This window comes from Taudactylus pleione, unplaced genomic scaffold (genome assembly GCF_031769625.1).
Source record: "Taudactylus pleione unplaced genomic scaffold, aTauple2 ptg000181l, whole genome shotgun sequence".
Classification (NCBI taxonomy): Eukaryota; Metazoa; Chordata; class Amphibia; order Anura; family Myobatrachidae; genus Taudactylus; species Taudactylus pleione.
In genome coordinates, this window is record NW_028284583.1 from 615,974 (window position 1) to 631,714 (window position 15,741).

The 15,741-nt window shown below is 46.3% G+C and overlaps 1 protein-coding gene across 7 annotated transcripts in view; it reads left to right on the plus strand.

The window, feature by feature from the left end:
• The window catches only part of ELMO1 (engulfment and cell motility 1), a 487,164-nt gene that overhangs the window by 225,779 nt on the left and 245,644 nt on the right, over window positions 1-15,741 (plus strand). For all 7 annotated transcript variants that reach the window (XM_088476019.1, XM_088476020.1, XM_088476017.1 and 4 more), the window contains one exon: window positions 7,166-7,270. In XM_088476019.1, the coding sequence (XP_088332145.1) occupies window positions 7,166-7,270 (105 nt within the window). The remainder of the gene's footprint in view (window positions 1-7,165; window positions 7,271-15,741) is intronic.

The following is a 15,741-nucleotide window of genomic DNA, read 5'->3' on the forward strand; positions in this document are numbered from 1 at the left end:
AGAATAGATCGGACAATAGAGAAGTTTGTTGCTGATGTCATTGGTTCCCAGGGAGGAATCATCTGTTACAGAGAGTTTAACAGGCTGGTTCAAATAGACTCACCCAGCCTCTAACAACTGGGGGTCTCTGCCCTCCCGCCCCCTTGCAAAATCCTAACAGTTATACATTTTGTTGCTTGAAGTCTCTGCGGTCCATAAGTTGAAAATGCATGATGCGATCTCCACACCGATAGTAGAGGAATTCTGTTGAAAGAGTACGCATCAGTATGAAACCAAATACTGCTTTCTTAGCATGTATAAAACCCTAGTTATCAAATATCTTTATTTCACAGCATTTATACTAACTGAATCAACTTAAATCTTATACTTTAAAGCTTATTAAACCTTATGTGTGAATATGTAATGTGTGAGTATGTGGAGTTTGATATAAGGACGCTAGTTAACTTGGGGCAGATGCGTGCGCATAAAGCTAATAAAACAGCGATTTCATACAAAGTCTTATGCATTCTCTAATATGCGACTAGTAAACAGCGCAATTGTGCGTATTAATGTGTGTATGAGAAATGGTGAAAGATGCAATCGCATGTTGTTAATAGTAGTATCGCCACTTGTACTAAATTGTAAGTTTATCTAAAATGGCACTTAGGCGGCCATTCACAAAATGGCGTCTTGCGATCTAATTTTCTAAAATGGCGTCTTGCGGCCAGTCGCAAGATGGCGTCGCTGCCATACAATTTTAAACTGGTCTTGTCTCAGTCAATTATCCAGCTTCGACACCAGCTACACACCTGAATGCCTGCAGCCTATCAATCAGACTGCGGCGTCCAAGGCACTACGAGGGACGTTGCAGGATGAGATCTGCACATGCGCAGTGCGACTTTTGCGCAGATGTCAAACCACTGGAGATGTATGTGAACATGAAAGTTCTGTACATCTCTGAATTAGACCCAAAACTTGTAGTTATTCAGTTAATGTAAGTTTACAGTGTAGCTACACTCCTACATCATTTTGTCTTGTATTACTAGAAGTTAATACAGTTTAAAAATCGCTCCCATGACCATCACGGACTCCTAACATGTTGATTAATACTAAGCCATTTGCTTAGTGCCCAGCCACCATTAACGTGCAGTGAGCAAAGCTCTGGTGTCATTAGCTTGAATTGCTTGGATGTGCCTAGATATCCACCAAAGTGCATTGTCAGCGACTTTTGTGTAGACGTTTTCACCGACTAACAGAACGAGGTGGGAGAAGTGAGGGCGTTCCTGACCGATACAGAATTTTGTATTGCGATTTAAAAACATTTTATTTTAGGGAAGATTATTGAGATGTGATAATGAGAAGGATAAAAGTACAGTTGCCTCCCTTGCTTTGCAGAAGAGTTTGCATTTTGCACCAACTTGGAAGGTCAGGGCTATAATTTTTAGGAAGTATTTTTCACCATGGTGCCATTAATAGTGTGGGTCACTCTTATCAGACCTCCAGCTTTTACCTTTTTACCCAGATTAGTCACACACAGAAGCTACATGAAGTGCCAGAGTCAGTGTTCAGGGTATCTCTGCATTACGCTTTTGTTACTTTAGTGATGCGGATAAGATGCATATTTAGTGAAAAAGACACTGGCAGGAAACTTCTCATGCCTAATGGTGCATACACACGGTCAGATTTTTCTTCAGATCTGCACGATAACGATTTTAAAAATCGTTCAAATGTTCATATCTGAAGGAAAATCTGACATGTCTGAATGATGAACGATGCAGCATTCCCGGTGGTCTGATAATGATATCTGACATCTGATGTGTTTGCAGTCAGAGTTGGATGATTCCATTCATTTTAATGCAGTCAAAAATCGTTCATAGTTCAAGTCGTTGGTCATATCGTTCATGAAATCGTTCATCTGACAAATCTGACCGTGTGTATGCTCCATAAGTCACAAAGAGTCTTATTCGGAGTTGGACGCTATGCAGCTGCGATTTTATACAGAATGCAGCTGCAAAATAATGCAGATGGCTCGAAAGATCACCCTAGCATGAGGACGCCCACTGCTGCCTTCTTACCTGCGTATGACATCACTTTCCAGCGTAAATATCAGTAACACCGATGCACATAAAGCAGCCATCTTGCCCTTGCGTATGGTCTGACCAACTTGGAAGCTCTCCTGACATGCAGCGGGCTTTTATGCTGTGTAGGAGATCGCAAAGGCTAATTCCATGCACGCCCACAGCATTTAAATGGTCAAACATGCCTGCGTTTGTCTGACCAACCCCCATTACCACCCCCAAACGCTGACAACCTGTCAGTCACTTTGCGATGGGATCGTCTGTGTATCGGTAATCGCAGTGTGAACGCTGTGCACACACAGTGTGGCTTATACGCATGGCAAGCACTTGCTCGATCTGCGTGAACATCGTATTAGGGCCCATCACTGAGGCCCCAAGTCCGTGGCACACTAAATGGGGCTATCTAGTGCGATTTGAGGATAGCTGTATGGGGACATCTCTGTAGAAGCACTAATGCAAAAAGAAATAAACGAAAACCTCAGATTCTGGCTGTCAATTATCTAGACAGTCTATAAAATGATAGCTAGAAGCTGATTGGTTACTATGGACAACACTTTCACTTATCCTCTTTAGATGGTTTGATAAATCAAACCCAGGATTCTCACCCAGGATGCTACCAAAACCCTTGTACATTCACTGGTCATGTCCAGATTGGACTACTGTAACCTTCTCCTAGCTGGCCTCTCCAAATCCCATCTCTCTCCTCTCCAGTCTGTGCTCAATACTGCTGCTCGGCTCATCTTCCTCTCCAAACGCTCTACATCTGCCTCCCCTCTTTTGCAAGCCCTCCACTGGCTCCATTTCCCTTTCAGAACCCATTTCAAGGTTCTCACACTCACTTACAAAAGCCCTCACCCATTCCTCTCCCATTTACATCTCTGATCTCATCTCCCTTCACTCTTCTGTCCGCCCTCTTCCTTCACTTAATACATGCCGCCTTTCATGCCAATTGATTACTTCTTCCCACTCCCGCCTCCAAGATTTTGCCCGTGCTGCTCCCCACCTTTGGAACTCTCTCCCTCTCCCCATCAGAGACTGCACCTCTCTACAATCTTTCAAATGAGCTCTTAAGACCCACTACTTCATTAATGCCTTCCAGCTCTCATCCTAACTTGCTGCTACATCTTCCTTTCTCCCCACCTACCTCATTCTGTGTCACTCGTGTTTGTCTTTCCCCTGCCTTAAAGTATGTAAGCTCTTTCGAGCAGGGCCCTCTACCCTCTTGTGCTTCTCTCTACTGTAATTTAATTTATCTCTTACTCCCCACTAGGGCAACTAACACTTGGCTGCTTATGTGGGCGTAAAGCAATGTGTGGGCAGCACAGACGGTGTAATGGTTAGCGTTACTGCCTCACAGATCTAAGGTCATAGGTTCGATTCCCACTACGGCCCTAACTGTGTGGAGTTTTTATATTCTCCCTGTGCTTGCATGGGTTTCCTCCGAGTACTCTGGTTTCCTCCCACACTCCAAAAATATACTGCTAGGTTAATTGGCTCCCCACAGAAAATTGACCATAGTGTGTGTGTGTGTGTGTATGTGGTAGGGAATATAGATTGTAAGCTCCACTGGGGCAGGGACAGATGTGAATGGTAAGATATTCTCTGTAAAGCGCTGCGGAATATGTGTATATAATATATAAATAACTGGTAATAATAATAATAATGTTTATTATCCATGTCCTGTATTGTATTGTAAGTCACTGGTTACTTATTTGTCTATGTACTTTGTAAGGCGCTGCGGAACACTTGTGGCACCATATAAATAAATGATCATAATAATAATAATCAATGTCCCCTTGTGATTAAGCCATAAATAAGGCTAAATGAACAGGATTTTATGAGATAAAAAAAGTATTATTTCATAAAAATAAATAATTATAAAGTGGCAGAAGGGTGGACATTGATGTGAAGTTTACACTTTGTGCAGTATGATTATTCCGTATTCTCTGCCTCTCCATTACTCCAGGCCTACTTCCAGTTTGCAGAGGTCTCCCCAATGCCCATTATGTAGGTGTGGGCCATCCTTGCACACTGGTGTAAAACCAAAGCAATTCGTTATGCACATTGGAAATTACATCCTTTGTATTTTTGCTAAAGATTAATTTATTGTAATTTTGTTCTTTGACTCACTGTTGTCCAAGAAATCTCTTACCACAGATAATTTAATTTACAGTAGTACTAGAACTATCTATAATAATACTGTAGGCTGTAGATAAGGGATAGGCACATTTTTGCTATCAATGTGTCAGATAAAATCAAGTTAAGCTCAGTGTGCCTGTTCTTTACTTATATTCCATCGTACTCCTCCACATGCCTTATACAGTATGCCATTTATAATTCACCAAACCCCTACACATGCCCTGTCTGTTATGCCCTCAGACTCCACAGTTCCCTTTTATGCCATCAGACTCCTCCACAAGTTCCGGGGGTTGCCATCCCCTGCGCTAGATGTATTTTTATTCAAACATTTTTTATTACTTCAATTTCTTTTCTTCCACAGCTTTGTTGCTTTTGGATAGAGCGACTTTCTGTAGCTAGTGACCGTCTTTTCTGATCATATGTAGTTTTCTGTGACTTCTGTTCTGCTGGCTGTGGTCTGTGTTGCAGTTATTTGAACTTTTGTGCAGCTACAACTAGACACACTTACATTCACAGTAAGGGACAGTTTGCATTAAGAAGGTCACTGTGACCAGATTCTCCGCTGAGAGTTTAAAAATACTTTAGAAAAACAGATGATTTAATTTTTACATTCATACAGTGACATACACTACCGTTCAAAAGTTTGGGGTCACCCAGACAATTTTGTGTTTTACATGTACACTGACTTTTATTTGTCAAATGAGTTGCAAAATGAATAGTATATAGTTAAGACATTGGCAAGGTTAGAAATAATTATTTTTATTTGAAATAATAATTTTGTCTTTCAAAATTTGCTTTTGTCAAAGACTGCTCCTTTTGCAGCAATTACAGCATTGCAGACCTTTGGCAGTCTAGCTGTTAATTTGTTGAGGTAATCTGAAGAAATTTCACCCTACGCTTCCTGAAGCACCTCCCACAAATTAGATTGGCTTGATGGGCACTTCTTGCATATCATACGGTCAAGCTGCTCCCACAACAGCTCAATGGGGTTGAGATCTGGTGACTGCGCTGGCCACTCCATTACAGACAGAATACCAGCTGCCTGTTTCTTCCCTAAATAGTTCTTGCATAATTTGGAGGTGTGCTTTGGGTCATTGTCCTGTTGGAGGAGGAAATTGGCTCCAATCAAGCGCTGTCCACAGGGTATGGCATGGCGTTGCAAAATGGAGTGATAGCCTTCCTTAGTCAAAATCCCTTTTACCTTGTACAAATCTCCCACTTTACCAGCACCAAAGCAGCTCCAGACCATCACATTACCTCCACCATGCTTGACAGATGGCGTCAGGCACTCTTCCAGCATCTTTTCGCTTGTTCTGCGTCTCACAAATGTTCTTCTGTGTGATCCAAACACCTCAAACTTCGATTCGTCTGTCACACAACACTTTTTTCCAATCTTCCTCTGTCCAATGTCTGTGTTCTTTTGCCCATATTAATCTTTTCCTTTTATTGGCCAGTCTCAGATATGGCTTTTTCTTTGCCAATCTGCCTAGAATGCCATCATCCTGGAGTCGCCTCTTCACTGTGTAGACACTGGCGTTTTTGCGGGTACCATTTAATGAAGCTGCCAGTTGAGGACTTGTGAGGCGTCTATTTCTCAAACTAGAGACTTGTCTTCTTGCACAGTTGTCTTGTCTTCTTGCACAGTTGTGCACCGGGGCCTCCCAATTCTCTTTCTACTCTGGTTAGAGCCTGTTTGGCTGTTCTCTGAAGGGAGTAGTACACACCATTGTAGGAAATGTTCAGTTTCTTGGCAATTTCTCGCATGGAATAGCCTTCATTTTTAAGAACAAGAATAGACTGTCGAGTTTCACATGAAAGTTTTCTATTTCTGGCCATTTGGAGAGTATAATCGAACCCACAAATGTGATGCTTCAGATACTCTACTAGCTCAAAGAAAGGCCAGTTTTATAGCTTCTCTAATGAGCAAACCCATTTTCAGCTGTGCTAACATAATTGCACAAGGGTTTTTATAATCATCCATTAGTCTTCTAATGCGCTTAGCAAACACAATGTACCATTAGAACACTGGAGTGATGGTTGCTGGAAATGGGCCTCTATACACCTATGTAGATATTCCTTTAAAAACCAGATGTTTGCAGCTAATATAGTCATTTACCACATTAACAATGTATAGTGTGTATTTCTGATTAATTTAATGTTATCTTCATTGAAAAAAACAGTGCTTTTCTTTAAAAAATAAGGACATTTCTAAGTGACCCCAAACTTTTGAATGGTAGTGTAAATATACAGTATAAAGGGGGACCAAATAAAACTTCCCCTATCCAGAGCTGTCTGTATCTTGATCAAACAACCAGAATGTTGGTAGGGAGAGTTTAGTGCAAAAAAAGTTGCAGATAGGAAAAATATGGCTCTGTACAATGTGAAATGGATAGAGTAAACTGCAATGATCTATTACCTTTATTGTGCTACCCTAATGATAACACCGCAACAAAACATTTATCCCAACCCTCCCACCGCAAAAAAACATTTATCCCAACCCTCCCACTGCAACAAAACATTTATCCCAACTCTCCCACTGCTCAGTCCCACCCCTTTGTTGCTTTGACCTGCTCTCATACTTACCCCACTCCTGGCAGCTGAGACAGGACACATCTTACACAATTATTATGTATGTGTGTATATATATATATATATATATATAGATATATAGATATATAGATATATATATAGATATGTGCTTCGCCTTTATCTACTACTGATACTATTCTCTTATAGGGTATTCACCCATTGCTCACAAATACATCACATAAAATGCAGTTGGAAACTTTATTTATAAAAGATGTGGCAGCTATAACTTATGGTTTTCTGTCTTAGCAGCAATTAGATAAGAGAGCTGAGAATCAACAATGTGCATTCAGGATTTTCTTACACACTGTATCTAAATATTTGACGGTGTAGTTTACTACATGTTCCATGATTGTTTCACATCTCTAAACTCTTATTTGCAGAACAACGTGAATCCAGCGCTGGATTTTACCCACACCCCACCAGGAATGCTGGCACTTGACAACATGCTGTACTTTGCTAAGCATCACCAGGACGCCTACATTCGGGTAGGGTCCTTATTTAGTAGACAAATGAACTGAATATTTATTAATCTGTTTGCTTTCAAACTTCTTGTACTGTAAGGTTGCCCTTTTATGTTTACCTCTTTCTTATGAAACACATATCACCCCCGATGATTAAGTAATCATCTTGCTGCAAGGGATAATTAAGTACTCTTTCCCATAGGAAGGAGCGGGGATCCGAGAACAAGCGCCATCTGAAGACGTCGCTTGTTCTCTTGGGCAAACTCAGAAAACTTTCAGTTTTCGGAGTTTGCTGAATATCAGGTGGTCCTTTTTAAACCCCTGATGATGAATGGCCCGGTAACCTAAATATGCGGAAACGCTAGTTTCTGCATAGTTACTGGGCCATTTATCGTTTGATAAATAGCCCCCCCAGTGTTTTGTTATTAAAAGCATTGCCCTTTTAAATTTCAGACTTAGGGGTCTATTCATCATGACTTAATTTCTACACAAGTGGGTGAAAATGAACATTTTCTCCTACTTTTGTAAAAATTACGGTTCAGGGCCATTCATTAACAGAGTAACGCAGGGGATATCACTGACTATACTTTAGTATGGAGATGTAGAACTTATGTAATTCATCAAGTTTTGAAAAAGCTTTTTTTTCGGAACTAGTGAGTGATACTGTACGCCACCCTGAGATGGCGTACAGCACCCAAATGTGCTGCCATTTAGATGGCAACTTGTGCAGCTGAGGGATCTGTAGGGGGAAATGTACCACAATTCATAAAAGATGACTCCGCAAAAAGAGCAGCTTTTCGGAAGCGATACATTTTTTAGTGAGGAATGATGAATGCCTCCAAAATATTTTTAAACTCGCAGTGAGTTTACAACATTATCACTAGTGATAATTATGTAATGATGAATAGACCCCTAAAACACACCAGGATGTAGCAGCTTTCGGAAGCCACCACTTGTTATTGACAACAAATGGTTTATACATAGGCCAGTGCACCCCCATTGTGTGTGCTTTATGTTTCCACTTCAGCTGGTTTGTTCTTCAGAATAAATGGTCGGTTCAGATGTATACATAAGTCTGTTTAACTAATCTCCCTTTCTACTTCAGGGTCCATAGGGTATCCACAGGATACCTTGGGGTATAGGTGATGACAGGCATCGGGCACCATAGAGTTAAGCTTTCAGCCTCCCAGGATGCACTAGGGTCCCCCTCCTATACCCCGCCCCCGAGCCAAGGCATCTCAGTTTCGTGTGGTGCCCGGCCGGAGTCGGATGCACCTGCTAGAGGTGGGCTTAGAAGAGCCCCTGAAGTTTTCTTCATTGCAGCTGTGGCTGCACATCTGGAAGTACAGCATGGACAGTCAGTACTGACGTCCATGCTGTCTTCCCTACACCCCCGCCGGTACCAGAACGCCAGTACCGATCCGGGGATGCTCGTAAGCATCTGGGGTCACAGCTAGCGGTGACCCCAGATGTTTTGGACCATGGCCGGATCCAAGGGGGACAAAGGTAAGCAGCAAGGGTCCCGCGGTGGGACCCTGCTGAACATGGTCCAAAAGTCCCCAGGCAGGGGGCTCCCTGGGGACTGGCTGCAGCGTGGAGCCAAGTATTAACCTGCGCTTCCACTACCCCCCTGGGACAGCGGACCGCGGCAGAGCGGTAGCGCTGCGGCGTCCCAGGTGTTAAATGCATGCCAGGGGAGCGTGCCTTCCCTGTCACAGCCGGCGCCTCCCCCGCTGTACACAGCCCTCTCTGCACACGCCGACTGGCCCTGTGGCAGCGCTCCTCCCCCAGGCCAGCCTCCTCTATGCTCCTCGGTGGCCATCTTCAGAAAGCATGGTGAACGCTGCTGGAAGCCTAAGATCGGAAGCATCGTGGTCTGGGTCCCCCCGCGTACCTCTCCTCCGCTTGGTCAGATCTGTGTATGCAGCACTGTGTCCTACCAGACTCTGTGTCTGTGTAGTTGAGTATCAGCGCTGATAGTGCAGGATTTATTTTTCTGTGCATTGTATGTGACTGTGCTAGCACTGCTGCCTGTACTTTTGATTTCTTACTGTCAGCCTTATCACTGTCCCTGTTCTTTCTGCTAAAGCCCTTGCGGTGCGGTGCTGCAGGGTGGTCTCTCGCTATACTACCGAGTATTGTGAGAGGGGTCACATACTTTCCACCATCATGTCTGAGAGTGACTTTCCTTTCCAGCTTCAGTGTACTACCTGTAAAGTACCTATAGCGGAGGGGAAGGGTAGGGGGCTATGCCGGCAGTGTTTTTTATTGGCGCAGCCAATTACGGTCACAGCACCGGTACAGGAGCCGCCCTGGGCTTGTTTCGCTAAGGCGCATACAACCTTGGTGGGCCAATTAGCTCCGCAGCCCGCGTTCTCACAGATGGGATTGTCCCAGCAGTCAGTGGTGTCGTCACCCATGCAGGGTTTCCCGAGGCAATTGATGGTACCCCACAGTCTCCCTATTTCCCCTCCCCAGGTCTCTCAGGAGCCTGCGTGGGTTAATTCCCTGACTAGTTCTGTACAGCACTTGTCGGATGTGTTACAAGGGGAGTCTGTGTTGCGGCCACATAAGAGGCCGGTGGCGTCTCTGTCTGCTCCTTATGAGGATGACGAAGTGACGTCTGATAATGGGGAGATTCTGGATCTTTCCGACCAAGAACCTCTCCGTACTAAGGAGGCGGACGCTAGGTCCAAGGTGTATATTCCTGGACTTATTCGGGCAGTCCGCACAGCTTTGGCGATTGAGGACGAAGATCCTCCGGTGTCCAAATCTAAATATGCCTTTTTTAAGGATATTAAGGGTGACGCCACAGTGTTTCCTCTTTCGGGTCAGTTGGTGGACCATTTAGAGGAGGCGTGGAAACAGCCTGGCAAACGATACCAGCCACAGAGGCGTTTGGCGGTGGCTTATCCGTTCGCGGATAATTATTTTTCTAAGTGGGAATCCCCTCCACAGGTGGATTCTCATGTAACACGCCTAGTCCGTAGTGCCACATTACCCATGCCATCCATGTCTTCCCTTAAGGATGCTACGGACCGCAAGGTGGAGATCTGCCTAAAGTCCGTTTATTCCCTTGCGGGGGGGCAGCTAGGCCGGCTATGGCCATTTGCTGGGTTGCCAGAGCTATGGACCGCTGGGCTGACACTTTGGAGGCGTCCTTCGATTCCGACTGTTTGGCTGAACAGACGGAGTTGATCGGCAATATCCGGGATTCGGCCACTTATATCAACGAAGTGGCCTTGGATATCAGTACCCTGGCGTCTCGCATTTCTTCGGCAGCTGTAGCTGCTCGTCACACCTTATGGTTGCGATCTTGGAAGGCGGACGCTGATTCCAAAAAGGGCTTTGAAGCGTTGCCTTTTAACGGAGAAATTCTATTTGGTCCGGACCTGGACAAAATTGTAGCCACACTGGCGGCAGCCAAATCGGCATGTCTGCCGTCTGCTGCAGTTCCTTCCGGTTCAGGTACATCGTCCTTTCGGCCTTATAGGGCCCAGGGTAGGCCTAAAGCACAATCCTTTCCCCGACAGGCTGGCCCCAAAAAATCGGCCAAGCCCCGGAAGCAGGCCTGGAGTACCAGGCGTCCGGGCCCCTAAGCCAGATGACAATCCTGCGGCCTGACGGTCCGGGCCTCCCTTTGGGGGATCCCAAAGTGGGAGGCCGTCTGCTGCAGTTCGCCCGGTGTTGGTCAGTCACCACGACAGACACTTGTGTTCTCGAGGTGGTTTCTCACGGTTACGCCCTCTCCTTCCGGCACAGACCCCCGTCTCGATTCTTCACCACGGGTCTGCCATCAGACCGGAACAAAGCCTTGGAACTGCGGAAGGTTTTGCACACTATGCTCCAGGCTGGAGTTATAGTGCCTGTTCCATTCTCCCAGAGGGGCCAGGGTTTCTATTCCAATCTCTTTTTGGTGCAGAAAGCCAAAGGGTCGTATCGTCCGATACTCAACCTCAAAGCTCTCAACTAGTCTTTGCGGGTGCCGAAGTTTCGGATGGAGACCCTGCGGTCCATCATTCTGGCGCTGGAACCTGGGGACTACATGGTGTCGTTGGACATACAGAACGCTTGCCTGCATGTCCCTATTCTTTTACACCATCAACAGTTCCTCAAGTTTGCAATCCGCAACGACCACTTTCAGTTCCGGGCGTTGCCTTTTGGCCTGGCGACAGCACCACGTGTTTTCACCAAGGTGATGGCGGTCATGGCGGCTTCCCTGCGGCTGCAGGGAGTCCACATGTTACCATACTTGGACGACCTTCTCTTGGTGGCAGGATCTCCAGAGCTCCTTCTACGCCACTTGGACCTGACCATTGCGGTACTGCAGTGGCACGGCTGGTTAATAAACTGGCAGAAGTCCACCCTGATCCCGTCTCAGCGGATTCTGCACCTCGGAGCCTTATTGGACTCCGGACAGCAAAGGATCTTTGTGACGGGGGAAAAGATCTCTGCCTTGCAGTTGAGGGTGCGCAGTTGTCTGCAGAGCCGCCGGGTGTCTCTGCATTCGGCGATGAGGTTACTGGGCTCCATGGTGTAGGTATTCGACATGGTGGAATATGCCCAGTTTCACTCCAGAGCTCTGCAGCACCTGATCCTGTCCAAATGGAATGGGCTGCCTCAGTCTCTAAAATCCCAGACGATGGTGCTCACTCTGGAGGTTCGCCTGTCCTTAACCTGGTGGTTGCAGATGACCCATCTCAACAAGGGTCGTCCGTTCTGGGTGGCGAATTGGGTCCTGTTGACAACGGACGCCAGTCTTCGGGGCTGGAGAGCAGTCTCGGGTCCACACTTGTTCCAAGGCAGGTGGACTCAGGCAGAAGCAGAGCTTCAAATAAACATTTTGGAGCTCCGCGCGGTGTTCAATGCTCTCCAGCAGGCACATCGGGTTCTCCAAGGTCACCCAGTGCAGGTCCAGTCGGACAACGCTACCACCGTGGCCTACATAAATCGGCAGGGGGGAACCCGAAGTGGGGTGACTCTCGTAGAAGTGTCCCGAATCCTGGTATGGGTGGAGCGCAATCTCCCGGCTATATCAGCAGTATTCATCCCGGGAGTGCTGAACTGGGAGGCGGACTTTCTCAGTCGCCAGGACGTTCATCCGGGGGAATGGTCCCTGCACCCGGACGTCTTTCAACTGCTGGTGGACAGGTGGGGTCTTCCAGAGATCGACCTCATGGCGTCCCGGCACAACAAGTTGCCGGTGTACGGGTCTCGCACAAGAGACGAAAAGGCGTCTCTGGTGGATGCTCTGTCCGTCTGGTGGACATTCCGGTTCACTTATCTGTTTCCTCTGTTTTCCCTTCTTCCGCTGGTAATCCGGAAATTCAAACAGGAAGGAGGGACGCTTCTGTTGATAGCTCCCGCATGGCCCAGACGGCACTGGTTCTCAGACCTTCAGGGTCTGTCCGTGGCCAGTCCTCTGCCGTTGCCGCTACAACCGGACCTTCTGTCACAGGGTCCCTGTCTTCACCCGGACCTGACTCGGCTGTCTTTGATGGCGTGGCTGTTGAGACGGCCATGTTAAGGTCCAGGGGTTTTTCCAGCTCTGTAGTGCGAACCATGCTCAGAGCTTGGAAACCGTCTTCCGCGAGAATATACCATCGTGTGTGGCATACGTTTTTCCAGTGGTGTCGGTCTAGAGGTTATGCATCTCGGGAATTTCGTCTGTCTAGAGTACTAGCCTTCCTACAAGCGGGACTGGACCATGGGCTTCGCCTTGCTTCTTTGAAGGTGCAGGTTTCTGCCCTGTCTGTCTGGTTCCAACGTAGGAGTGCTGCAATCCCTGATGTGCGCACCTTTATGCAAGGTGTTCTGCGAATTCAGCCGTCTTTTGTTCCACGTGTGGCGCCTTGGGATTTGGCTGTGGTCCTGAGGGCTCTCCAGGGACCGCCGTTTGAACCACTGGGCTCAGTGGATCTTAAATGGCTCACAGCTAAGACTGTTTTCCTTCTGGCCATCGCTTCGGCCAGACGTGTTTCTGATTTAGGGGCTCTCTCTTGTAGACCCCCTTTCTTGATTTTTCATGGGAACAGGGCAGTGCTGCGCACTCGTCCTGAATTTCTTCCCAAAGTTGTGTCCCGGTTTCATATTAACGAAGAAATCGTTGTGCCGGCTTTTAACTCACCTGGTCTTTCAGTGGGTGAGGCCACTTTGGATGTTGTGCGGGCCTTAAGGACTTATGTTGACCGCACTTCTTCATTTCGGAAGTCGGACGCCTTGTTTGTCCTATATGGCTTCCGTAAAAAGGGTTGGCCTGCTTCCAAACAAACTTTGGCAGCTTGGATCCGTATGGCCATTTCAGAAGCTTATCTTCATGAAGGCCTGCCGGTTCCATCCTCTGTGAGGGCTCATTCCACTGCCACGTGGTCCTCTGTCCATAGCTTTGTGAGGTATTACGCGTTTGACACCTTTGCCTCTCAGGATGCTTCCTTCGGGCGGCGGACTCTCCTTTCAGCACAGGAGCGTCCCCACCCTTGAAGGATACTGCTTTGGGACATCCCCAAGGTATTCTGTGGATAACCTATGGACCCTGAAGTAGAAAATATGAGCTATGGTAAGAACTTACCCTTGTTATCTCTATTTCTACGAAGTCCATAGGGTTCCACAGGACTCCCGCCCTGTCGAACCTGTGCTGCAGCTGGGCTTTACTCTGGTCACCGGTTTTTCCGTCTCCCTCTGGTGAGAATGTGATTCTTGTGTGTGTCAAGATCTTTTTTCCCTCTCTTCCTTCTCCTCCTCCGGCCTATGGCTTGGTACTTAACTGAGATGCCTTGGCTCGGGGGCGGGGTATAGGAGGGGGACCCTAGTGCATCCTGAGAGGCTGAAAACTTAACTCTATGGTGCCCGATGCCTGACGTCATCACCTATACCCCAAGGTATCCTGTGGAACCCTATGGACTTCGTAGAAATAGAGATAACAAGGGTAAGTTCTTACCATATCTCATATTTTCGAGTAGGTGATTTTCATCCATGCCAGATCCACACTCCCCCCACCATATGCATCTTCCTCTGTATGCATATTTTATGCATGAAATCAACAGGATTTGAAATTCAAAGACTTTTACCTACAATACCTGGTGTGAGCAGAGTGTTAGAACCGAAATTTGGTATAATATACTTTCTGTGGCTGGCATTGGACCCCCACAATTATGTTTCAATCTAAGTGAAGCTTTTTGAACTGTGGAATCTCTTCAGGGTACATTTATAGCTGAACAGCGTCAATAAAAATAGGCCAAGTTCTGAGGGTGAATGAAGAATCTCAGTACAAAAGGCTTTTTATAATCTAATAATAGCAAGTCTGTGAACTGCATCAGAGCATAAATGTGTTTTATTTAAAATAAGGGGGCACATATTTGGCATCAGGTAAATCACACCAAACTCTGATTCCCTTACCAATGCCAGACTCATGTGTGCAGTAACCTAGCAATTTCCATTTCTTTTATTTATCTATTCTGTTTCTCTGCTTATCTCTTCTGCTATCACTGAGAGCAAAGCAGAATGCTGATGTAAGAGTGTAGGAGCCCAAATCATGCAGCTCAAAATGTTTTAGCAATTATATAGGCTGATGTTCCAGCATCAAAAGGTTCTAGATTAGCAAAATATGACACTTGCAACATTAGTTTCAAAACTATTGCTCTACAATAAATGATAGTACTATATTTTATGTTATGTATATTTTTGTGTTGTCATTGATCTGATGCATCACTCATCCCTTTTATCAAATCTTCACTGCCTTGTTGAATCCAACTAGCACCCTATCATATTTGTTAGGTATGTCTGATACAATAACAATAATTAATTATTACATGAAATATAATTAGTTTCACATTTTTCAACCAAATAATCTATATTAATGGTTGAGGTTATTAAAACTCCTCACAGAACCATTCTCAGTATTGTAAATGTTTTATATATGTTGTAGGTATTAATATTAATAACTAAGAAGTGCAATCTGACAGACGGGATGCAATCAGGAAGCCGGCTGACGTAAGCCCGACAGACGTCTTCCCGAGTGCTTTATCCCGGCGAGGGTTAAATGACAGGCGTTTAGACACCTGTCATTTTTCCAACGCTGGGAGACCGGCGCCCGGCATCCCGATCGAAGGGATGCCGGTCGCTGCAAGCAGACAGCCGCGCGGGGGGGGGGGAGGGTTAGGTTTAGGGCTCCCGGTGAGACTTGGGGTTAGGCACCCCCCCGGGAGGGTTAGGGTTAGGCTAGGGGGAGGGAGGGTTAGGGTTAGGCACCCCCGGGGGGAACTTAGGGTTAGGCACCACTCCGGGGGACTTAGGTTTAGGCAGCGGGGAAGGGGAGGGGTTAGGTTTAGGCACTTAGAGGGGGAATCAGGGTTAGGCATAGGAGGGGAGGTTACGGTTAGGCACCCCTAAGGATTAGGGGGGTTAGGTTAGTAAGTACTCACCTACGGACGATCGGGATTTCCAGCGCTGACGGGCTGCCGCTGGTGGGATCTCTTCATTTGTCTGCCTGCCGCTGC